The sequence below is a fragment of the Phaenicophaeus curvirostris genome, chromosome 7, assembly GCF_032191515.1.
Source record: "Phaenicophaeus curvirostris isolate KB17595 chromosome 7, BPBGC_Pcur_1.0, whole genome shotgun sequence".
Taxonomy (NCBI): Eukaryota; Metazoa; Chordata; class Aves; order Cuculiformes; family Cuculidae; genus Phaenicophaeus; species Phaenicophaeus curvirostris.
In genome coordinates, this window is record NC_091398.1 from 21,032,621 (window position 1) to 21,055,558 (window position 22,938).

At 43.8% G+C, this 22,938-nt stretch overlaps 4 protein-coding genes across 5 annotated transcripts; 1 reads left to right on the forward strand and 3 right to left on the reverse strand.

Annotated features, from left to right (window-relative positions):
* Window positions 1-11: 11 nt before the first annotated feature.
* On the forward strand, window positions 12-4,520 carry METTL5 (methyltransferase 5, N6-adenosine). Of its 2 annotated transcripts, XM_069861148.1 has the most exons (8): window positions 12-57; window positions 582-727; window positions 1,370-1,484; window positions 1,698-1,879; window positions 2,268-2,350; window positions 2,639-2,690; window positions 3,372-3,421; window positions 4,413-4,520. In XM_069861148.1, the coding sequence occupies exons 2-8, from the start codon at window positions 613-615 to the stop codon at window positions 4,464-4,466; spliced, it is 651 nt and encodes a 216-aa protein (XP_069717249.1). In that variant the 5' UTR covers window positions 12-57; window positions 582-612; the 3' UTR covers window positions 4,467-4,520. The 2 variants fall into 2 exon arrangements, with proteins under 2 accessions (XP_069717249.1, XP_069717248.1); XM_069861147.1 differs by lacking the exon at window positions 12-57 and having other exon boundaries at window positions 311-727.
* SSB (small RNA binding exonuclease protection factor La) lies at window positions 4,188-10,611 on the reverse strand. Its single transcript, XM_069861144.1, has 12 exons — window positions 10,516-10,611; window positions 9,486-9,560; window positions 8,220-8,323; window positions 7,890-8,064; window positions 7,639-7,746; window positions 7,444-7,544; window positions 7,132-7,203; window positions 7,005-7,047; window positions 6,157-6,297; window positions 5,608-5,791; window positions 5,306-5,437; window positions 4,188-4,618 (listed from the first exon to the last, which is right to left on the reverse strand). The coding sequence occupies exons 2-12, from the start codon at window positions 9,549-9,551 to the stop codon at window positions 4,521-4,523; spliced, it is 1,224 nt and encodes a 407-aa protein (XP_069717245.1). The 5' UTR covers window positions 9,552-9,560; window positions 10,516-10,611; the 3' UTR covers window positions 4,188-4,520.
* A 1,024-nt stretch (window positions 10,612-11,635) lies between these two features.
* On the reverse strand, window positions 11,636-18,338 carry KLHL23 (kelch like family member 23). The gene is made up of 3 exons (XM_069861129.1): window positions 17,072-18,338; window positions 15,423-15,575; window positions 11,636-14,848 (listed from the first exon to the last, which is right to left on the reverse strand). The coding sequence occupies exons 1-3, from the start codon at window positions 18,276-18,278 to the stop codon at window positions 14,538-14,540; spliced, it is 1,671 nt and encodes a 556-aa protein (XP_069717230.1). The 5' UTR covers window positions 18,279-18,338; the 3' UTR covers window positions 11,636-14,537.
* A 2,457-nt stretch (window positions 18,339-20,795) lies between these two features.
* Window positions 20,796-22,634, reverse strand: PHOSPHO2 (phosphatase, orphan 2). Its single transcript, XM_069861798.1, has one exon. The coding sequence runs from the start codon at window positions 22,070-22,072 to the stop codon at window positions 21,347-21,349; it is 726 nt and encodes a 241-aa protein (XP_069717899.1). The 5' UTR covers window positions 22,073-22,634; the 3' UTR covers window positions 20,796-21,346.
* Between the last annotated feature and the right edge of the window lie 304 nt (window positions 22,635-22,938).

A 22,938-nucleotide genomic window follows, 5' to 3' on the forward strand; every position in this document is an offset into this window, starting at 1 on the left:
CGAGACCCGGCCCCGCCCTCGCCCCGCCCCGGCGGCCCCGCGCGCGGCTGGGCCCGGGTGAGCGGCGGCGGCGGGACGGGGCCCGGCGGGGTTGGGTGTTGGGAGACGGATCTTCCCCGGAGGGCGGCGGAGCGCCGGGACAGCCCCGGGGCAGCGGGCGCGGCGCCGAACCCGGCGGCGTTCCGGAGGCGAGCGGCCGGCGCCCCCGGTGTGAACGTCGCGGGGCCCGGCGGGCCCTTCCCGCCCGGGCTGAGCCGTCCCCGGGGCTCCCTGCGGCGTCACCGCGGGGCGAGCGGGACAGGCCGGCCGCCCTTCCCTCGCTCCGGGCCAGGCTGCACGGGGCTTTGAGCAGCCCGGCCCGGTGGGACGTGTCGCTGCCCGCGGCGCGGGGGTGGAACTGGGTGATCTTTAAGGTCCCTTCCACCCCGGGGCGTGCTGTGCCCCGGCCCGGGGCTCGGGATCCTCGCTGGGCGCTGCCGGGGGAGCGGGGCCGGTTACCCGTGCGAGAGGAGAGGGGGCGCCGCGAGGTCTCACATACACGGTCATCCGAGGGAACACGCCGTTCGTTTGTGTCATTTCAGCTGATACCGCGTTACTGGCTCTAGTTGCGCTATGAACGGGAAGAAAATAAAGCTTAAAGAACTGGAAAGTTGTCTTCAACAAGTTGATGCTTTTGAAAGTCCAAAACTGCTCCTTGAACAGTATCCAACGAGACCGCACATCGCAGGTACAGGGGACCCGCGGCTCTGGTCTCTTACTCGCGCTCCATCAGCACTTTAAAAATAAAAAGTGTTCCTGCTGCATTATCTGCTTTAAATCCTTTACACTGAATGTAGTACAGAATCGTATCCAGCACGGAAGTAATGAATTATTTTTAATGATCTCTTAACGTCTTTTCATTACAAGTATACTGTTAGCGTACAATGCAAACATCATGTAAATTGATTTAAGAGATAACGTTATTGAAACACCTTGACCTGTAAATGAGAAAGCTGAAATGGACTTATTTCGTGACACACAAGAAACAGTGAAGGTGTATTTTCACACTTGCCCATTTTTTAATGATCTTTTATACTGTGTCATGTCTGTTGTTTTTCCCCATGTTTAGAGGGGTAGTTTTTCCACAGACAATACTCACAGCTCTATATGTATTCTCTCCACCAAACATGTAGTGGTTCTGTCACTCGTCAAAATGTGTTTGACCTGTTTTTGCATACAAAAGAGAGAACTACCGTCAGTGAGAACACCAGCTTAATTTCACTTCACCAGAGTCCTTCAATTCAGAGTTTTCTGAAGGCAGCAGTAGCTTTTCTTGATTAATCAAATACCTAGTTGATAATACTGACCTGTGATTTTTTTTCCCTCCCAGCCTGTATGCTTTATACAATTCACAATACCTTTGATGACATCGAAAACAAAACAATTGCAGATTTAGGATGTGGTTGCGGCATGCTGAGCATTGGAAGTGCAATGTTAGGAGCAGGGTATGTATATAATACCAAGTTTTAGTTGTGTGTTTTTCTGGCGTGTAAGAGTAGAAGCTACTTGCATTTTTATCAGCACTGAATTTATAGCATATGCTTGTTAAGTTTGCTAGGTAAAACAAGTTGTGAATATAGATCCCTTTCATCATTTACTGAAGAATTTAAACACTTTCATTTTGCAAGAGACTAATATGCAATGTTATTTTTTAATAGATTGTGTGTGGGGTTTGACATAGATGCAGATGCACTGGAAATATTTAACAGCAATATTGAAGACTTTGAGCTCACAAACATCAACATGGTTCAGTGTGATGTCTGTTCTTTATCTGACAGCATGTCAGACACTTTTGACACAGTTGTTATGAACCCTCCATTTGGTACCAAGCATAATAAAGGTTGGTAAGTCCGAAAGTCACTTCAAATTATTTGGATGAAATAGCAAGGGAAAGACTTTTAGTGAACTATCTCCCTTCTCTATTACACTCTCCACCAGTTGTGATTACCAAGAGTTTTACTGATCTGGAATCAATTCCCTAAGCACCTATTAACAACTTCAATGTTGTAACTAACAATCATTGGGTGATACTAGCCATTTTGTATCCATATCATCTTTTACTAAGAGCAATTAGTTAAGTTTTAGAAATACTTTATATACAGTAATGTATTTGGTGCAGTTTCTCAAATAGCTCTTACTCCAGAAAAATCGATGCATGAAGCAGATCTTTAAATCTTCTGGTTTAAGCTTGCATTTAACAGTACTAACAAATTTCAACTTTCTTTTAGGAATGGATATGATTTTTCTGAAAACTGCTTTAGAAATGGCAAAAACAGCCGTATATTCCCTTCACAAAACTTCAACACGGCAGGTAAGTCCTTCATTTTAGTAGGATGAGCATTAACCAGGTAATTAAATAGCTGGCATTGAATGTTGTCTATAGCTTTACTGATTTCTTCACACCTATACGGGGTATGAAACTTGTTTTGGGTAAATACTACTCCTGTCAAATAACTGAGATCTCGCATACATCAGGATGTATCAGGATGTTGAAAAAAAAGCACAGGAGACTTCTTAAGTAAGTTACAGGGGCATAAATGTTTATAAGACAGCGTAAAAAGGACCTTTTAAATTTACCTGCATCCATTTAATATTGTAGCACATTCAAAAGAAAGCAGATGAATGGGAAGTGAAGATGGAAGTCATAGCAGGTAAGATTAATTTTTTGCTAAAATAAAGAAAAAGGAAAAAACCAACAAAATTTTGTTGTTCAGGGCTAATATCAATAGCACTACTAGCTATACTTAACAGCCTGAGGTAAATTTAGGTTAGATTTAACACTGAAAACAACACAGGTCTTTTTTTTTAAGCAGACTTTTTTTTTTACATATACTTTGCTATCTGGCTAGAAAACAAGCAGGTACATAATAAAGCTCCGAGGAATACATATTCTCTGCAGACCTGGAACTGGATTTCTTCCTGGACTAGATTTTTCATTCAACCAGAAGCTACCTACCTTGCTGCTTCAAAAGATTGTGGCTGAATAACATAAGGAAAGCACAGGCCAGTTCTCACACAAAAAAGCATCTGTTATAGTCACCCAAGTATTTTTCTGACAGTCATTCAAGTTATCTGCCCAGTTCTTGGGTACTACCAGCTGGATACTTTATGCAGTCATACAACTTAAAACATGGAATTTGCAGAAGTGCTTGAAACACAACTACATTTCAGCCATCCACTTAATGTATGATGTGGCTGGCTTAGACTGCAGTCATAATCTAGTCCAAGGGTAAGAAGTTACCCAGTCGGGGGCAGTAGAAGAGTGTGAATGTAGGGTATAAATCAACTAAGAACCATTCCAGTGTAACAAATATTCTTGGTACTGTTCACAGAACTTAGATACGACCTACCAGCATCATACAAGTTCCACAAGAAGAAATCAGTAAGTATAAAACCCAATGTAACTGAGAAAATGCACTAGCCAGGTAAATAAATTCTACTCAAAAAAACTTTAAGTTTTAGGGCTGTATAGCCTGGACAAGGAATGCTTACAGCACTCGAGAAACTGACAATGATGGCATCGAGTTCCATTGCTTTTACTGCATTTTGTAGTTGAACAGGAAAGAGTCATTGTAGTCCCAAGTCAAGGCTATACACAAAGATTAAAGCCAGCACTGCAACTAGATGTGAAAAAGCTAAGGGTAGCCTCCTTAACTCAGCTTTTAATAGTGATTTGCTTGATCCTATCTGCAGCAGGAGCGTAGACTGAATTAAGCAGTGAAGGCCAGAGTAACTAGGATTTTACAGTTACAGCATTATTTCAGTGTTCTATGCTCTACTGCAAATAGCTATAGCCCGTGAAGCCCCTCACAGACGTATCTTAGAAGGGACAGGAGGAAGCTGTGCACTTCATCCTACAACAGAAGATCTAGTTCGGATGCTACAGTATGGAAGCTTAAGCCCACAGGCAAGTTTGTGGGTACTGGCCGAGTAGATGTATCCCGTTACCTCAGGTGAAGTAGCAAAGATCCTGGAGTAGACAGAAGATTGGAAGATTGTTAGGTATGCTGAGTAGCAAAGACCAGAAGTTTTAACCAACTGTACCTATTCTTTTCATTACTTGAACCTAAATGATGGAACCTGTCCTTCAGCTTTGGCACTTCAGTTACAGCTTCACACTATATTAACATCCAGGCCTCGGCAGTAAACAGTTTTAAGTTCTCAATTTATTGGCAGCTGCTGTTTAATGTAACTGCAAGTTTACAAAGTCCAGAACATTTGAATGAGGTGCCAGAGGAGTTGAGAGGATCTGACAGTATAAACAGAACTATAAATATAAAAGAGTTTTCCAGGGTGGTATGTTAACAGTAAGCATGATTCTTAAACAGAAAAAAGCTGTAACCCAACAAAATGAAGCTTTCCTGTCATTATAGGTTGACATTGAAGTGGATTTCATTAGATTTTCTGCCAAGAAACTCTTGAACTGAGGCATGTCTTTATATCTGTGAAAATGGAACAATAAAAACTATTTTTTTTTAGTATTACTGATCTCCACCTCCATTTTCTGTTTTCAATTGTTTTGGTGCGGGTTCTTCTTCCTGCATTTCCTCTAGTGGTCTCTTCTTGGGGCTTGCTGGTTCTGCAAGATGAAACACGTAGTTATTTATAGTAAAGGAAAACATTTCAGCATTACCTGAAATCTTCTGAAAAACCAACCCCTTCCTATCATGCAAGTTCAAAGATGCGTCCTAATTTATCCAAAACCACTGCTCTGCTAGAGGGTTTATTTATTTCTGTGACTTAAAGCTTTTAGATGTTCTAGAAAACCAACTTTGAAGAGCTGCTTCGCTGTATAACTTTACAGCAGGAGGGCAGGTAAGAAGATAAAGGAATCCAATCCAAACAGGAGTAGGCTTCACTGGGTTTTGTTTAAGCAAGTGCCACATATAATGAGCAGAAGCTTAGCTCTTCACCTTCTGCAAGCTAAATACCAGTATGAAGGACTATTAGGTTTTCCATATCCTAAAGGATAAAAAAAAAATTGCCACGCAAGAGACTAGGTCTGTACTCGTGTAATGTTGCTGACAACCATCAGCTTTCAAGGCAGGATGCCTTGAATAGCCCTGCTATCTAGTAATAGTTTTAATATGCTTTTTGGACATTTCTGGAAGGAATCAAGCAGAAGACCCTTACAGTTACTTTACTGATACTGACAGAAGACAGAAATATAAGGCCAGATCTGAAACACTTCAAGGAATGTGGGTACTTCTCCAGAAAGTAGCCCCATGTAGTAAAGCAGCTGCATCCACTGCACAGAACAACATACCTGTTTTAGCATCACCTTCACCACCTTCTTCTTCATTCTCAAACTTGATTTTCTTGCCCTGAAACTGTACTTTCCCTTTGTGTGCACCTTGAGGTACCTTCCCCCCTCTTCCTTTTCCTTTAATTTTGCGTCCTGTGGGGATACAAGATGTCAGGAACTTTGTATCGTTTGTCTTTTAACTAGCAAGCTCATAAGAATGCTTCACAGTTAGTCATGTTTAGTGCATATTCACTATTTACAATTACTTTCACACAATGCTACTTCTATGACATTATAAATGCTTAAATCAATAAAAGGAGTACCTTTTGTTTTCTGTTTCAGTAATTCTTGCTGATCTTCCAGTATTTTTTTCAGAGCTTCTTTCTCTGCATCTCCTTCTAGCAACTCCCATTTAACATCTTTGTTCCGAAGCTGTAAGTTTCCATTATGTGCTTCTTTAGCTTTTTCCAGAGCTTCTTTTGCAATATCCTTAAATAGGATAATTCCCTTAAAAAGAAGTGGAATTTGCATGTGAATCTTACTGCAAAAACATTTCAGCTAGAATGACAAACAACATAGCCCGATAAGGACCTCAGCAAGTTCATTATCTTGCATGCTGTAATATACATCAAAACCGAAGCAAACCCTTGTGACCGTCCTAACAAACATTCCCAGTTTTGAACTTAACAACTGAGAATGCTAAAATTTCTATGTTCTTTTGAAAGAATTTAAGGCAATAATTTAATTCTCTAAATATCCTCCAGTTCCCCAAATAAAATAATTTATTTGCTCATAAAAGCCACACGCACTTGATTGTTTGGTTTCAAACCTTAACAGGGAGATCTTAACTCCTTGTCCAAGATTCTACTGACCTCCTTTGCACCTCTGACGAAGTGTATCCATTTGATTTCTCCGTGATCCGAAAATACCTCATGGAGATCTTCTCTGCATGTTTGATCATCTAGGTCACCCGAAAACTTCAAAAGACATCCTGTCTTTTCTTCCAGAGACTTCTAAACACAATACAAAAAGCCCACATTTCTGTTGGAAGAGTCAAGCTTGAATATCGATTCCCACCCCAGTCCTAAGAGCATTAAAACATTATAGTGATAAGTAAGTGTAAGTTCACCCCCTTAGCACCATCAGTACCCCAAGCATTCTATGTAGTTTATTTATGCTGATCTCCAAGTCTTGCATTGTGTTCCTCTTTGGTTTTTTTTTTTTATTTTCTTTGCTTACTATGATACATTTACATGGCACTCTGGACTCCTTCCCTGTAAGAGAGTTACACTTCTCAAATTCTACAAAACTGTCTTCTAAAGCCTGACACCTCAGGCTGAAAATCTTTATGATACTGATGAAATCATTACTGGATCCTTTAAATACCACAGAGTGATCATCTCAATGGTATGCTTAAGACCACTTCCAAACAGGTAAACATGCCCAGTAAGTTAGATTAAGGATATTGATCCTTTGAACAAAATTAGTTTCTTGAAAGCAAGATTAAATACCGTGACAAAACAAAGTCTTTTGGCAGGTTAGCTGGAAAGGTTGAAGTGACTTTCTAGAAAGTCCTCTATGCTATAGAATTTCAAGTTCGAAATATTCCATGTTATCTTTACAAAATATAGCTGCAGGAGCATATTACATTGGATAGAAAATCCATACAAAAGCAAGCACTGCATAGTTCCCAGATACAGATATTTAAAGAAACTCATACCATTTCAGCATCTGCTGCTTGTTTCTGTTTTTCTTCTTTTTCCCTGTAGAAAAGTTAAAGTAGTTAAGAGTTGGTTCAGGTGTGGTCAGGTGAGCAAACACAGGCACTTCAGCTGATAATGACTTACTGTTTAGCTCTTGCTTTAGCTTCCACTTTATTTTGTTTCCTTTCTTCATTCTTCTTTATACAATACTCCTCCCTTCAAAAGAATATCATCTAAATTAACACAATTTAAATCATTCCATTATAATTACTTTATAAGACAGAAGTAGCCAAGAAACAGTTCAGATTATCTTTGGGCACTGAGATGTCTCCAAAAGGTACAGCTGTCAATACCAGTACAATCACGTAGAAACTTACACTTCTCAGGACAAGCCACGTGCTTGTGTAAATCCACCCTTGACCATCATCAGTTCATACAACAGTTAAGCAGACTTACTTGAAAAGTATAATCAGCTCTGTATCTTTGTACTTCTGGTTAGGGATCTCTGTGAACTTCTTTGCAGATTCAACACTATCAAAAACTGCAAATATTGAACCCTGTTAAATGGTAAGAGATATTCAGTGTTAAATTGAACGGAATGCTGTCCAGGGGATCCCTGCCCCAGGTCTAACTGCTCATCACAAGAACTACCTTAAAAGTTTTCTGTAGTGTTCTCCTCATTTGAATGTTTTCAACTGGACCTTTATCCTCAAGCCATTCTTTGATATCATCAAGAGTTGCATCTAGTGGAAAGCCTTTCTGCAAGAGAGCAACAAGCTTCAATTACGTGCAACAAACAGTCAGAAATTATAATCTAGGATGAGTTAATTCAAGGTTTACTTGGGTGTTTTTCAGTCAAAGTCATGCAGAACAACACGGAGCAAAGGAAGGAGTTCACTTACAACATACACAGATCTGTTTTTAATTGCAGCCTTATACTGGTCATTTAATTCAGGAAGGGGTTTGTTTGGAGATCTTCTGATTTTAGTTTTGTCTTCATTTATTTCCATAAGACCAGTCTTGGATTTTCTTAGTGCTTCTACAATAACATTAAAATCTTTTGAAAGCCGACTTAACCTATCAAGTAAGCAGACAGAGGTTATGACAAATATACAGACAAAGCTGAAGCCAAATGTTAAAACAACAGAAGTCGTACATGCAGCCCAGAGACATTTGGTCCCAACTAGAGACCTTGTTGCCCTTCCTTCCAGATTAGCTGTACTTCGTTTTACCTGTTGAATTTGATCATTACTTCTAAAGGCACCCAGCCATCATCTAGTTTGATCTGTTCCTTTAGGAATTTGTCTCTTGGTAGATTGTGATTGCCAAAATAGTACTGCAAAAAAAAAAGAAGGTAAAGAGAAAGATGGGAAAGAGATTTGTCTTTGTTCAGTCTTAAAAGCTAACTTTCATTTAGCAACTTACTGCAGTGGATTGAGACATAGTAAAATTAATGAATTTGAACAATTAGAAATTCTGAAATTATTACTTCCTGCTTTGACATCTACTTTTGGAAAAGTTAGCTGCAACGCAAGCTCTAAAAAACCCAGTGCTTCATGCAATGGGGTTAAAGAGACAAAGGCAGACTGCTGTTTAGGAAAAGTGTGAAGCTTAATCTGATAACATAACTATTCTTCAACCTGATCAAGCTCTGCACAGTCAAAAGTCAAATGTGTCACCAACAGATTCAGGTTTTAGTCCTTGTTTAAGGAAAGTATAAACAAGAGTATTATGTTTGCCACACTGATAAATCATAGACGTAGACTAGAGTTTCCAGATAAAAATGTTTTTAATTTACTATGTTCTCACTAAGATTATGTGCACTGGAGGAAGAGCAAATTGTCACATAGTTGACAAATTGTTCAGTTCAGTACAAGACACATAAGTTAGATTCTTTTGCTTACGAGCAGTCACGTAACTAGGGTCAAATATTTGAATCCATAAGCTAAGCTGAAGCCTTCCCACCAGCATCACTGTGCTTTAAAAAGGCAGCACAGGTTTTACAACAGTACCAGACGGAGAGGTGTACCTCGAACTCACAATGCCACAAGTCTAACTTTGCCAAATATTCTTCCTCAGTCTCCGGGTTTGTGTTTGTTTTGGGTGTTTTTCGTAAATAATGACTACAGCTCCATATGCTGATGGAGATTCACACACAACTGTATTTTTGTCCTTCGGGAAGTTTTGTTCTAGGTGTTATTCTATGTGATGTGCTCTGTTTGAGTGAGAAAATAGCAAGTGCTAGAAACACTAGCAAGTTAAACCTTTTGTGCTTTTGAATGGTGTTCTTACAGGCTACTCTAGACTTAACTTCCAACTTAGACTACAATTATGAATTATCTCAAAGTACGAAATACCTGTCATAGATGCATGACAGATGTTTTTGAAGAGCTAAAGGTTCAGGTCTAACTCCCTATGAACTTCCTATCAGCCATGTCCCTACCAATGAAAGTCTCCAGAACATCACAGTCCAGATCCAAACTACAAATTGAACTTACCTCAATTTGCTGACAGATTTTGCTTTCCAAAAGAGACATGTTTTCACCATCTCCATTTTCAGCCATTTTCAGAAGCTGTGTTGAAGAGAATTTAGAGCAAAGGCACTAAGTATTGCATAGTACTTTCTACAGACTTACATTCACATGTTGCATTTCACTGCAGCCTCATCTAAACAAGATAACAGACAAGTTCTTTAGCCATACGTTTATACTTGTGAGCCAACTTTACACGTGACTGCAGAACTCAAAGGGGAAACTATGAAATGACAGGAAAAAGCTAAGTAAAATGCTTCAGTTGTTAAAGAAGCATTTGGCATTCTACATTCAAGATGGTCTTCTGGATCCAACTTCCAGATCAATAGTTTTCAGTTGCTGTGCAGCAATAAGGACTGATAAACCGCTGGCTCCATCAAACAGCAATCACAGTCTGAACAGCACGCAGAATCCTACGGAAGGTTTTACTGTAAAGGCTTTCTTAGTAGGCCACACGGAGTTATTGCTCCCGCGTGCCTACAGTCTGTACTGGCACGACTCTAAAGGAAAACGAGTTAAAATAATGCAAGCGGACACAAAGTTACAAATGGAAAGAGATAGACAGGCCCCTGGCCGGACCCTCTGACCCCACGCCGGTCGTAGCCTCGCATCTTTTCAATCATTTACTTTACAAATCCAGCGTCTGGACTAAACTTAGTAGCGGGCTGCCGGTTTCTACCGCTCCTGGAATAACGTGGAAGGGTTTCTATTTCAAACGAGGCAGCCGGAACCGCGACTCCCTCGGCGCCCGCGCCGCCAACCCGCGTGCGAGGCCCGGGCCTGCGCCGGCAGAACGCGGCTCTTCCCGCCGGCCGCCGCCCCTCCTCCCGCCGGGGCACCCGCGCGGCGGGGACTCGACCCGGAGCACCGCGATACACAAGACGGAATTTCTTCGAAGCAGCGTTTAGGCGACGGAAGCGCCGGTTCCCGCGGCGCCGCAGCCTCGCCTCGCCTCCCCTCCGCCCCGCGGTCCCCCCGGCCCCGGCCCCGCACCGACCTGCGGCGGCTCCGGCCCGGCGCGCACGCGGCCCCGCTCCCGCTCCGCACTGCGCGCGCCAACAGCCCCGCCCGCCTCACGTGGCCGCCGCTTCCGGGGCGGGGCGGCGCGCGGGCCCCGGACACGCCCCCCGTTTAGGCCACGCCCCCTCGGGGCCGCGACCGGCTGAGGTCGCGCCCCCGTTCGCGGGAGAAGGAGCGGGACGGGGACCCGCAGCGTCGCATTGCGCGCGCGCGCACGTGAACGCGTTGATAAACGGCACCGACCTCGGCCTCGGCTGGAGGCGTTCGCTCGGTTCTGCTTTGTGAGTGGAACCCGTCGCAGCCGGCCAGAAGGTCCCTGCTCCGCGCCCGGGGCGGCAGCCGGAGCCCCCTCCTCGCCCTGGAACTCACCTTCCTTCCCGTGCGGCAGCCGACCTCGCAGCGGGCCATGGGCACGAGCCAGTCCAAAAGGGCATTGGAGGTTATTGTAGAATCATAGAATACTTAGGGTTGGAAGGGACCTCAAAGCCCATCCAGTTCCACTCCCCTCCATGGGCAGGGACACCTCCCACCAGACGAGGCTGCCCAAGGCCCATCCAGCCTGGCCTTGAACACCCGCAGGGATGGGGCAGCCACGGCTTCCCTGGGCAGCCTGTACCCACGCCTCACCACCATCACTGTGAAGAAATCCTTCCTTCTTAGTCTAAATCTGCCCCTCTCCAGTTTATAACCATTGCTCCCAGTCCTATCACTACCAGCCTTTGTGAACAGTCCCTCTCCAGCTTTCCTGTAGCCCCTTCAGGTACTGGAAGGTCACTGTAAGATCTCCTCAGAGCCTTCTCCAGGCTGAACAACCCCAACTCTCTCAGCCTGTCCTCGGATGGGAGGTGCTCCAGCCCTCAAATCATCCTTGTAGCCTCCTCTGGACCTGTTCCAACAGCTCCACATCCTTCTGAGGATTCCAGAACTGGACACAACTCCAGATGCAATCTTCACAAGAGAGGAGCAGAGGGGCAGAATCACTTTCCTCACCCTGCTGGCCACGCTTCTTTTGATGCAGCCCAGGATATGGTTGGCCTTCTGGGCTGCGAGCGCACATTGACAGCTCACATTGAGCTTCTCACTGACCAGCACCCCCAAGTCCTTCTCCAGAGAGCTGCTCTCAATCACATCATCCCACAGCCTGTATTGAAATAGCACCACTTAAAATTCACAGCGAGTCTGAACATTTACACTCCATTTATTTTAACACATTCAAAAATCTCTAAAAATTCAGGAGTTACCTGAAGTCCTGGGCAAAGGCTCCATGAGTTTCATTCATGCCAAACTAACAGATCCTTTCCTAGCATGTCAGAACTAAAGGCTCTGTTTCACTTGGCAATGAGGCTGAGGCTGAGAAGCTGCGCATCGCTTGCCTGTGGGCTGCCCGGAGGGAGACAGCGGACTCCAGCTCCCAATACCTGTGCTCCAACCCTGAACTGTGAGAAATGCGGATGCCTGGAAGTTTTGCCAGTCAATGTCTTGTTCTTACCAACCTAGGACTGTGGGTGACAGGATACGGGCCAGATCAGGGCCAGCCACACGCAGCTGTTCTATGCTCATGCTTTTCAACAAACATGGAGCTTCACAGGTATGTACTCTGCACTGAAAAATTACATACACATGTTGAGTTCACTGCGGTCTCATTCAGCACAAAGATCACCTTCGCGCTCTTGCAATGTTGTCCTTTAAACCTCCACCTGCCTTTGAACAACTCTCAGCTGTGGAGATTTCCAGGAAAAACAAAATCACTTACTTTCTTTTGTCCATCTGTCCAGCCCACACATTTCAAACAGCACCAGAGCTCAATTCTCCACACCTCTTTATAGTTTAGAGTCTTTAAACAAATTCCACTGGATCCTTAAATAGCTCTCAGTGGGATGGCTAATGAACCAAAACATTGAACCCACGCACAGGTGAGCTTCTGACACAGCAAGGTGACACACAAGACATCAAAATAATAACTATCTACAGACCACAGAACTTCACACCAAAGCTCAGAGCTGAGCGCTGCCTGCTTCCAGCAGTCAAATGCAAGGGAGAAACGGTGCAAAAATGTGAAAGAACAAAACTGCTGAAAATGCTTATTCTCAAGAAATACTACGAAGTCAATAATTACCCACTTGTAAAGCTACTTCCATCATATCTGGTAAACCAAATAAACCCAGGCTTTCATTTTAGGTGGCAGTGGTGGTGTAGGAAATTCCTACCACATGCCCAGCAGCCCTGTGTTGTCCCTCCCTCCCTCTCATACCAGTGTCTCACAGCTGTTTCTGCTGTCATTTTATAAGCTGGATCAGGGAACTGATCTGGGCTAAAAAAGCCTCTCTGCCCCCTAAGGCATTTCTTTATTTGGATTGCTGCTATCAGACCACATGGCCCCACAGCAGCTGAAACAGGACCCAGCAAGGGGCAGCAAAGGCAGGAAGGAGCAGAAACACTTCTCACAGCTGCCTCCTCAGCACTGGGAAGGCTTTGCCATCTTGTACTTTCCATACAACTCATGTGCTTCCTTTCAGTCTCTCTCTTCCCTCTACCCTATTTGTAAATTTTCATAAAACCTAAAAAAAAGCATATTTTACCGCTTACACCTCCCTGTAGAACATGGCTGAACCTAGACAAGTGAGTCCAGTGCTACAGGGGAGCCAACACACAGAGAAAGGCAACAAGGTCATGCCTTGCTCCCTCAGGAACCAGGACAATAACAAGCCCTACCCCCATTACAGTATCTATGCAAGCTATGAGGTGAAAACCAAACCTAAGCTGACACTGCAATGATAATTCAGTCCAATACATTCATATCATCACCTGCATGGCAGCGTGCAGAACAAGGGCTGGTGAGAAGGCTGGGAATGGCATGGTCAAAACACCAGCTACCCAGATACTACCTAGGGATTCTGCTTTCTGCTGGCAGTAGCAGGCTGCATGGGGAGCCTCTCGCAGGAGACTCCCAGTGGTGTGGTGACAAAATTATGACCACCCTGCCCATCCCAAGTTGCTTTTCAGACAGAATTTGAAGATCTCATATTACATTTTGAGAGAAATAATAAATAAACAAACCCAGTGGAGGACCTAGCATTCAATTTCTCCATGCATAACACATTTTGAGACATTTCTTCAGTTGTTACCTGTGCTTAAGCCCCAGTTTAGCACTCTAAAAAGACCAAATGGCATTAAACAAAATAAAGAAGTTTGTATCTCAGGGGAATGTCAGCAGCTTTCCAGTTTCTCTCATTTCTTCCTTCCATTCCACAGAGACACACATCAAATAGTTAACCATGGTATGGCTTTTCCCTGAAAAAAAAAAAAAAAATGACCAGTACTTGTGCATCAGCCAAATGATTGCAAATGCAAGCAGAGTCTTTTTTCTTTTTTAGTTCCTAAAGGACCCTACCAGTGTGAGAATGGCAGTGAGCACTTTTCTCAAACTGCCCAGCGGTGTTGTTCTTCTGGGAAACAAGTGCACACTTTCAGCTTGTCCTCTGGGGCTACCGCATGACATCTCTGCCCTCCTTCCCAGCCTGTGCTCTTCACTGCTGAGGTATTTGAAGGTAAAATTAGAGGCATCCTATAACTGCCCATAATTTCTGAATGCAATAACCTAGTTATCCAAGTGATATCACTCTATGTGTACCATACACTTAGCTTGTGGCAATGAACCCTTTCTATAGCTACCTTTGGAGTATCAAAGATTTCATTTTAAGCCCAGCAGTCCACCCAGTGATTAATGAAAACAAATCTGTTTTTCACAGTAGTTCCTACGTAGCTGCACAAAGTATTACAAGGGAGTAATTTGAAAAATTTCATGACAAAGTATTATTGGACTGAAAAATATATAGAACACATTTGTATTTCAGAATTGTTTAAAATAAATTCAAATTATACCTAGTTATTAATGACATCCGCTGAGATTGTATGAGACATCTCACTCATGAGGTAATCAGTTGTATTATGAACATTGCATCTGCTGTTTGCTGTAGCAGCAACATGAAAATTGAGTGTTCACACGTTATACACACAGACGCAGCCATGTGAGCGCATAGCGCTGGGAAGATTACCTACTGCTTCCCATTTGTTCAGTTCAGGGTTATATTTCTCAATACTCTGCAGGTAGGTTCCTTTCGAATAGGAATATCCTCCTGTTACATAGATGCATCCATTCATAACCACTGCACCACACTCCATCCTTCTCTCCATCATGTGAGCCATCTGCTTCCACTCGTTTTGCTCAGGGTCATAGCAGTCCATGATCGTGGTCTGTCCACCCACAAAATAGATCTTGTTTTGTAATGTAATGGAACACAATCCGTATTCTTCAGGAAGAAAAGAACACAGTTCAACTCAGCATGACAATGTTAACTTAAACTACAGCCACATGACAAACATCGGCACCACTAAGTGCGCCTGAGCTCCTTCACTGAGCTTAGAAGATACCTTAGGATGTTCTGCTACACTTGCTAAAAGCAAGCTCAAGGTGTCGCAGAAGATACAGACGTGAGCACTTATTGAGAACTGCTTTAAAAACTTAACTGTTACCAAATATAGAACGTAGAAAAAACCCTTTGAAAATTACTTCGAATTCTTTTCCAAATGCCTATGACAAGATTCTGTAGAAAGTTAGTTTACTCTATTATTTAATAGAATGCAGCCATTCCTTAGTTCAATATTTATATCATGATTTCTATAGAACAGAGGCTTGAAGAGGGTCTTCCCTTCCCCTCTCAGAGTCTGCAAATGGATGATGATGATCCCACTCCGGCCCCTGCTGCCCTCAAGCCATTTCTCCCTTTATTAGGAACTTGCCAAAAACTCTTATGTGGGCTTAAAGACTCCCAGACACAATTAATCAAATCAAGCTCTACACTCATTACAGAAATTATAGTTTACCTGGATGTGGACTTGTGGTGACTATACTCCACTCATTGCTACCTGAATGGTATCTCTGGACTTTATCATAGGTGCAGCTTCCCCTGTACCCATAGTGACCTCCGGTTACGTAGATGATTTCATGCAGGACACAGGCGGTGGCATTTCCAACACCTGTACACAGTGTGAAAGTCATAACACACCTTCAGACTACACACAAAAACCACCATCACATCCATCCATAACCCCACTTCAAATTACTTGTTTGTTAATATTCTAGGGCGATATGATGCTTTCAAGTATTTAACTAAACATTACATTAAATGAACTTGTCAAGACACCTTATTTTATCAGCATAAGTCAAAAAAAACAATGAAATAAAACTGCAGTAACTGATACATATTGCACATAACAGAGCCACACAATATTTCATTGAATTTTTATGCAGTAATCGAAGGCATCTTGTCACATTAGTCTTGGAATAAAGAATCACTTTCAATATTTCACTAATCTAAAGAGATTTTTAAAAGTCACTCATATGGTAAGGACAAAGACAATGGGAGTTGAGATCATTTGGTGTCTCAGGGTATCTTCTGATACTTTCAGTTTTTCTCATGCTGTTGTATAAACACAAAAAAGGACACAAACAGAGTGGAGCCATGTTAATTCTGTCTCTAGGATAAACAAATCAAGTAAACCAAGGGATCTGGCAAGATAAAATGGACCAAAATTAGGAAGCTAGAGTGTTTTTTTTAAGCATCTACGAAATTTCACACAGAAAACAGGTCAAAACAACTGCACAGAATGTGCAACTGCTCACAGCAATAGGGTAACATTTCTATTTTTAAAGGAAACAGACAGAATAACAGCAGTGTTTGTGGAAAATATATGAACAATGAAGGAAGTTTAGGAGCATAAATGTGTTTTCCTGTTACAGATAACTCCAAAAAGTCATTTATGTAGAATAATACTATGCTGCATAAACTTATAAATTTTTACTGTAAGTAATTGCAAGTAATTGCATTGATTTCTAAAAATGTATGATAAAATGTATAATAATTTATACATTTTGTAATAAAATACCCTTTGGTTAGGCTGTGATCCAAACTCATACATTTTTAATGTGTCCTTATTTTGGCTGCTCGAAACGGGTACTAGTGCTTTTCATTATCTTCACACTAAAGATTAAACCAAGAATCCTGAACAGATTATACACTAATATATGAGTAAATTGTGTGCCACAAGTTTTAAATGAAGATGACACCTCTATAAATGATTGCACAGAAAATCTTAGTAATCTTGTATTATTAAAATAACACCATCCATCCCTTTGCTGGTGCTTGCACTTGAACCATCTACTGAGTGGACTCCAATCCCAGGTAGTTTTCTTATTTCTTTCTAATTTGAACAGAAATTTTACTCCTGAAAGAAGGCAAAATTAGAACGCGACTGTCACTTCTTTTCCACCCTAGCGCTCTGTGGCACAGCCCAGCATTTGGATGTTTACAAGTGTTTGACTAGTAAAGGCCTGAACAGAAGTCCACCAACATTAACAGGGGGTTCCCACAGACTTCACTAGAACTTGGATCAAACCCTAGATGTGTCCATGGCACTTAGAAATGGCAAAAGCATCAACATTTGAGGCAGACGGTGCACAAAAGCTTACCCACCTTTGATCATGTTTGCAATAGGAAGCCATTTCTTTTCTAAAGGATCATAGAACTCAGCCTCCTGCACTGGAGCTCCCTTTCGGTAACCACCCAACGCGTAGATGCAGCCACTGACGGAAACCGTGCAGTGGTAATACCTTGCGTCAAGCATGGGGCAGCCTTCTGTCCATTCATCTCTCTCACTGTTATATATCCACACAGTGTCAAGAGCTTCGATGCTCTCTGTTCTATAACCTCCCGTCACATAGATGTCTGGTCCCAAGCTGGCGACCCCATAGCTCTCTCTGGTGTGATCCGGCATCTCTGTTCCCTGGACCCACACGTTAGTTAAAGGATCCCAAACATGCACTTCTGACAGGGGATGCCAGTAATATCCTCCAATCACGTACATGGCCGCCGTGGGTCTTCTGGAAGGGACTTTGGGGTTGGGGCTCAGAGCATTGTATACAAGTGACTTTATCTTACTGTCATTAAGCTTGCTTCTTTTCTGTAGGCTTAAAGCCGACTGCAAATACACGCTGTCTAAGTCTACTTTGATGCAGCTCAGCAGTTCATAGATGTCTTCGATCCTTTCTTCCACGTTGTGCGCGACCCACTTCACAACAGCTTCAACGGCCGCCTCTTCTTTCCAAACATTGAGATTCTCTCTGGAGAGAATGTAAGTGAGCTTCTCCTTGCCAACGTCCAGAAACTCTTCCTGCTTCCACACTTCTTCAAAGCGCCCTAACACTATCCTCCTGGCCTCTTTTTCCAGCTCCGAGCAGCCGTGATACTCGGCGAAGGAGTGCATCCCGAGGCAGTTGTCGGCGTCCAGGTGCCTCACCAGGAACCGCTCGCAGGCTCTCTTCACCGACACGAACTGCAGGAGATCGGCAGCCTGGAGCAGGCTCTGGACATTTCTCTTTGTTATCCGGATCTGCGCCGTGTACGCGTAATCCACGAGGGCTTCCAGCACGGCGCGGCCGAGCCCCGGGAGTCTGATCTGGTTTTTCGATTTCTCTTTCATATCGGCCGTGAACATGGCTCTGAAGTAGCCGCTGCAGGCGGCCAGGGCGGCGCGGTGGCAGCGGAAAACGGCCCCCGAGGAGCACTGCAGGGCCACGTCGGTGAACAGCCCGTCCCGGTAGAACGCGCCGAACGCCTCCAGGAACCCCGCGGGATGAGCCGCGTCCCGGTACACGAACGAGCGCTCCTCCTGCCCGGCCATCTCCGCTTTGTCCGCGCCGCCCCGCCCCGGCACCGGCTCGGTAACCGCCCGGGGCCGCCCCGGCTGCCGCCGCCGTCACCGCGGGGACCGGGGGGCGGCGAGCGCCGGGGGCTCCCCCGGGAGAGCCGGGCGGGGAGCGGGGCACGGGCACAGCCGCGCTGACAGGCTCCGGCTGGAAGCCGCTTACTCAGGAAGAGTTCTTCGGGCTTTCACCACCTCACAGTTTAAGCCTTTTTTTTTTTTAACCTCTGCTAACGGCACATTTCACGCGATGGAGACCTTCTGAAGCAGCTGCGCTCCCTCCTCCACCTGCAGGGGGGTTTGGATCCGTTGGATATGGCAGATGGGCTCCTCCTGCCCTGCCGGAGCTCTCCGGGACTGAAAGCCTGGCAGCGGTTTCTCCTGGAGAGCGTGTTTGTTATTATTTGCCAAGAGCAATGCCCAAAAGGAGAAATCGGAAGAGGTCCTGCTCCACACGGATTAAAGAGCGTAATTTCTTTCTTTTAGTTACTGGTGGCGATTCCTCTGTGATGCCCACCAGAAGCATGAACTAAAGAAGAAATCTGAACTGGAAAGTATATATGGACGTACCCCCCTGCCACCCTTCCTCACGTCCCAACCATGCAACAGGACTCAAATTTGCCTTTGGTCTTTCTCTAATTACATGAGACAATACGCAAGAAGATCAAGACAAGAAAGAACAACAACCCTCACATGTTTGCCTTCAGTTTTCCAACTGCTCTCAATGGGCTGTCAGCCCAGCACACTGGAGTTTTGTAGCATAACCCAGGAATGAGCCCTGCTCTCTCTGACCTGGGTCCGGTCCCTCAGCTACATTACTCACTCTGTTTCTTTCTCTGGAGCATTCCCTTGTACAGCCCAGTCTATTTATACATCTCCATACCAACAGCTGTGTTTTGCTGTGGTTTTGCATTTTCCATTTCATCAGCTTTCTAAGGACAAGCAGGAGCTTCTCCCAGATCTTGGCTACCCAACCAGCATACAATAGTGCAGCTAAGTACTCTTTGTAGGGGTTGCTGTACGACAGCAGGCCCATTGCCATATAGAAAACTTCCCATGCACACACACCTTCCGTTACATGCTTCTTTTCATAACATCTTCACATACATCATCTTCCTCCCAGAAAGCATGCTGATTTAAACTTCAGCAAGCCTGGAAGACAGCAACAATTAATACTGAACATGAGTCCCTTCACAGAGCATCACTCCTTTTAAGCTGGGTCACTAGCTTAAGCCACCTTCATCCTTTGCAAACACTCATCTTCCCTCCCAGATACCCAAATATGTGAAAACATGGTCGTTGCAGTGTTTCAGAAAAGTTACCTCTTCTCTTTTACTAAGAGGAAAAAAAAACAAGCCTTCATGTTAATAGTTTTATATCCTACCTACCTACTGAAATTGATAAATTTCTTCTGTTTCCAGCATGCACTTGCCTAGCAAACAGCATCAGCTTTACCCTCTATTTGAAGTGATTAGATAATAATTCCTAATAGTTCAGGTAGTCTACTTTGCTTTATCTACTCTGAACTCCTACTTTGGTACTTTCATCAAAACCACAAAAAACAGCCCTTTTTGAGCATGAAGATTAATTTCTCACTCTCATAGCAAGCTATAAGGTAGGTTCCCTAAGGCTAAAGCAAAATAGTTAATAGAAGTGGAAGAAAAAGCTGAATAATTATTCACATACTAGCTGGTTATTTGTTTTTAATTAAGCAGTAACTGAGACTTGTGGACAAACTGAAAGCAAGCTTTCTCACAACTGAAAAAGTTCTGAATAGCACAGAAGACACTAGCACAGAACACTAAGCAGCACGTCTAGAATAAAGAAGACATACAATTTAAAAAAAACGTTGGAGTAGTTTCTCAGATATTAAGGCACTCAGGGGAAAACAGACATCAGTTCAATAGCAGACTACATCATCATTTTGGACCTCTTGTGGGATTTTAATGAGACCTATTTTTAGTATCTCTGGGGTTCATCTCACTGAGAGTGGTCAAGAGAAAGACTGCATGCTCACAAATGATTGCTTGAACTATGTAAAAACAGAACAATTCTGATAGAAAGTTACAATGGACATAGATGTTCCCTTCCAGCCTGCAAGAGAGGATTATACTATAGATATGAGTAAGAGTGAATAGATAAAATTGTTGTAAACGTGCACGCATATGCACCATTATGTAGGCCTGTGCGCTGCAGCAGAAACCCAGCAAGAAAAAAGTACCTGGCTGACTCAGAGTAGTCAGCATGGAAGATCAAACCAGCATTAGCTCTGTACGGAGAGGCAGCAGCAGTGCCAGGGCAGTTGACGGGAGAATCAAAAGAGCAACTTTTCCCTAAACAGCAGAGCAGCATCCTTACTGCTCTCCAGAAGAGAAGGCATCTGCCTGACTAAATGAAGGCAGTACCTGAAGGTGTTCACTTTCTCCAGGCCCTTGCAGGAACAGGTGCCTGGTGACACATGGGCCAGCAGAAACACCACACAAGTCAGTCAACTTTTATTGTCTTTACAGTACAAGACAATACAAACTATTAAGAAGTAATTTGGTTTGGCAAAATATTTGGTATACTGAAAATATAAATTAATCTTCAGATCAAACAAGATTACAAGTGTACCAAATAATTTACAAAATTAAACATTTATCCTGATAAAAAACACTGGTTCCAGAACTATGCCCCTGGCACCTCAAGTTTCCTAAGTGAAAAGTTTCATTATTTTGTGCGCTAATCCTACGCCTTCCTCTAAGCATGTGGAACAGAAAAGGTAAGTTATGCAGATGGGAAAGGCTTAGCAGGGAGGGAAGGGAGAAGACTAAAAATAACGCAACCCTCCCCCTCCCTTATGTTGGAATGTGTACGATGTTTGAAAGCCGTTTTAACTTCACTTTCTCGCTACTGCCAAGACTGAACACAAACGGTTTCATACCATGTTTAAAAACAGATGTTCCGATACCAGCCTAATTTTACAATTTTGTGCTTTTCTGCACATGCAGCTTTTCTCTCCCAGGAAGATAAAACAGAACTACATTAATTTCTTTTTATCATTTGTATTACTTCTTTATAAGCGCTGTCAGATAAGACATAATGTCAATAGCAGATGACCAAACAAGAACAGAACACTCCACAGGACTCAGATCTCGGGCCAACTGAGATATCTTTTTCTCCAAGGTGTACCCCTGCCTGGGCATAGCAGTATCACCCTTCTTCAAAAGCATTACTGGACATAAGTCATTGTCACCATCACCTATATATACAATTTGTGTATAACTTACTCCTCGCTCCAACTGTTTATCTAGAAATTCCTTTAAAACTTTCCTTTTGCACAGGTTTTTAGGGCACTTTGCACAACGGTGAGCATGGAAGTTCTGTACAGTCAGATAGCCAGCACTGCTGAATGCTGCAGGGTTTGTAAACACTTCATCAAACACCTTATGGAAGTCAGCTGCTTTCAAAATCCAGTCAATAAATACTGTATTAGAATCTGAAACAATTATGCAGTCAAACGACTCTTTGTTCTCGCCAACAAAACCCAGAAGATCTACCATTCCTGCAGTAAAAGGAATCGTTGTCATAGTCCTTTTCATCTCATCTTCTTTGACGCCATTGTCTCCCAAGTAGACAAAGACTCTGCCCATATATTCTGTCCAGTGTCCTGGTCGATAGGAGTTTCTTAATCCATTAGGAAGTTTTTTCTCAGGAGCACATCTAACAATCCAGGTATCGCTATTTTCATCTACGATTGTATGGTCAAAATCAAAAACCAACAGAAATTTCATAGCTGTCAGAAAACAGTTCCCAAAACAAACAAAAAAAGAGAATTATTTATACAAATGAAAGTACTGAATTCCTACCCTGATCTTGTGCTCAGAATAGAAAATTCCAGAAATAAATGAAGCACTAGGCTGACTGTCTAAACAAAGTAAAGTACTTATGGCCACTACAGCTATGGGAAGTTGTGCTGAAGCTGAAAAAGCAGTCTGTAAAGGTCAAAATTCTAGTTCAGTATCAAACGTCTGTTTAAAACAGACAACGTTATGTAACATTACGTAAATTCATGTTGCACAGGTACCAATACTCACTACCAGTCAATCTCCCAGTACTCACGCACCGTCAGCTCTACCTCATCACTTGCCGACACAACCGAACTGGGATTCTCCTGGTAAAACACCTCAAGAAATACTTCAAAAGGAAGCTACCACTGAGCTGATGGAGCCAGTCTATTTAACAAGGGCACACCAAACCCCGGCAGCCAGTGAGAGTGAACGCTGCCATCTCTGGACAGGGTAACCAACAAGCAGCTCGCTCTGCTGCGCTCCTGCGCTTCGGTTCCCACCGCCCACGTCTGGGCCGCGGCAGCGTCAGGGCGCAGCACGCGCCTCGAAGGGTATCTCGTGCCTTTCCCTCGCAGGCGGGGCCGCGCACGCCCGGGAACCGCAACGCCTCAGCCGCGGCAGCGCCCCGGGGTGGGCAGGGCCGGGCAGTAGCGCCAAGCGAGACGAGGCGGCGGCGCGGGGCCCGCGGGGCCCGTGCGGGAAGGCGCCGCTCTCGCCTCAGTCCCCGCTCGCTCCGCACCAACCTCCCCGCGCCGCTTCCGGCCCCGCCCACCGCGCCGTCACGTGACATGGGGAGACGAGCGTCGTGT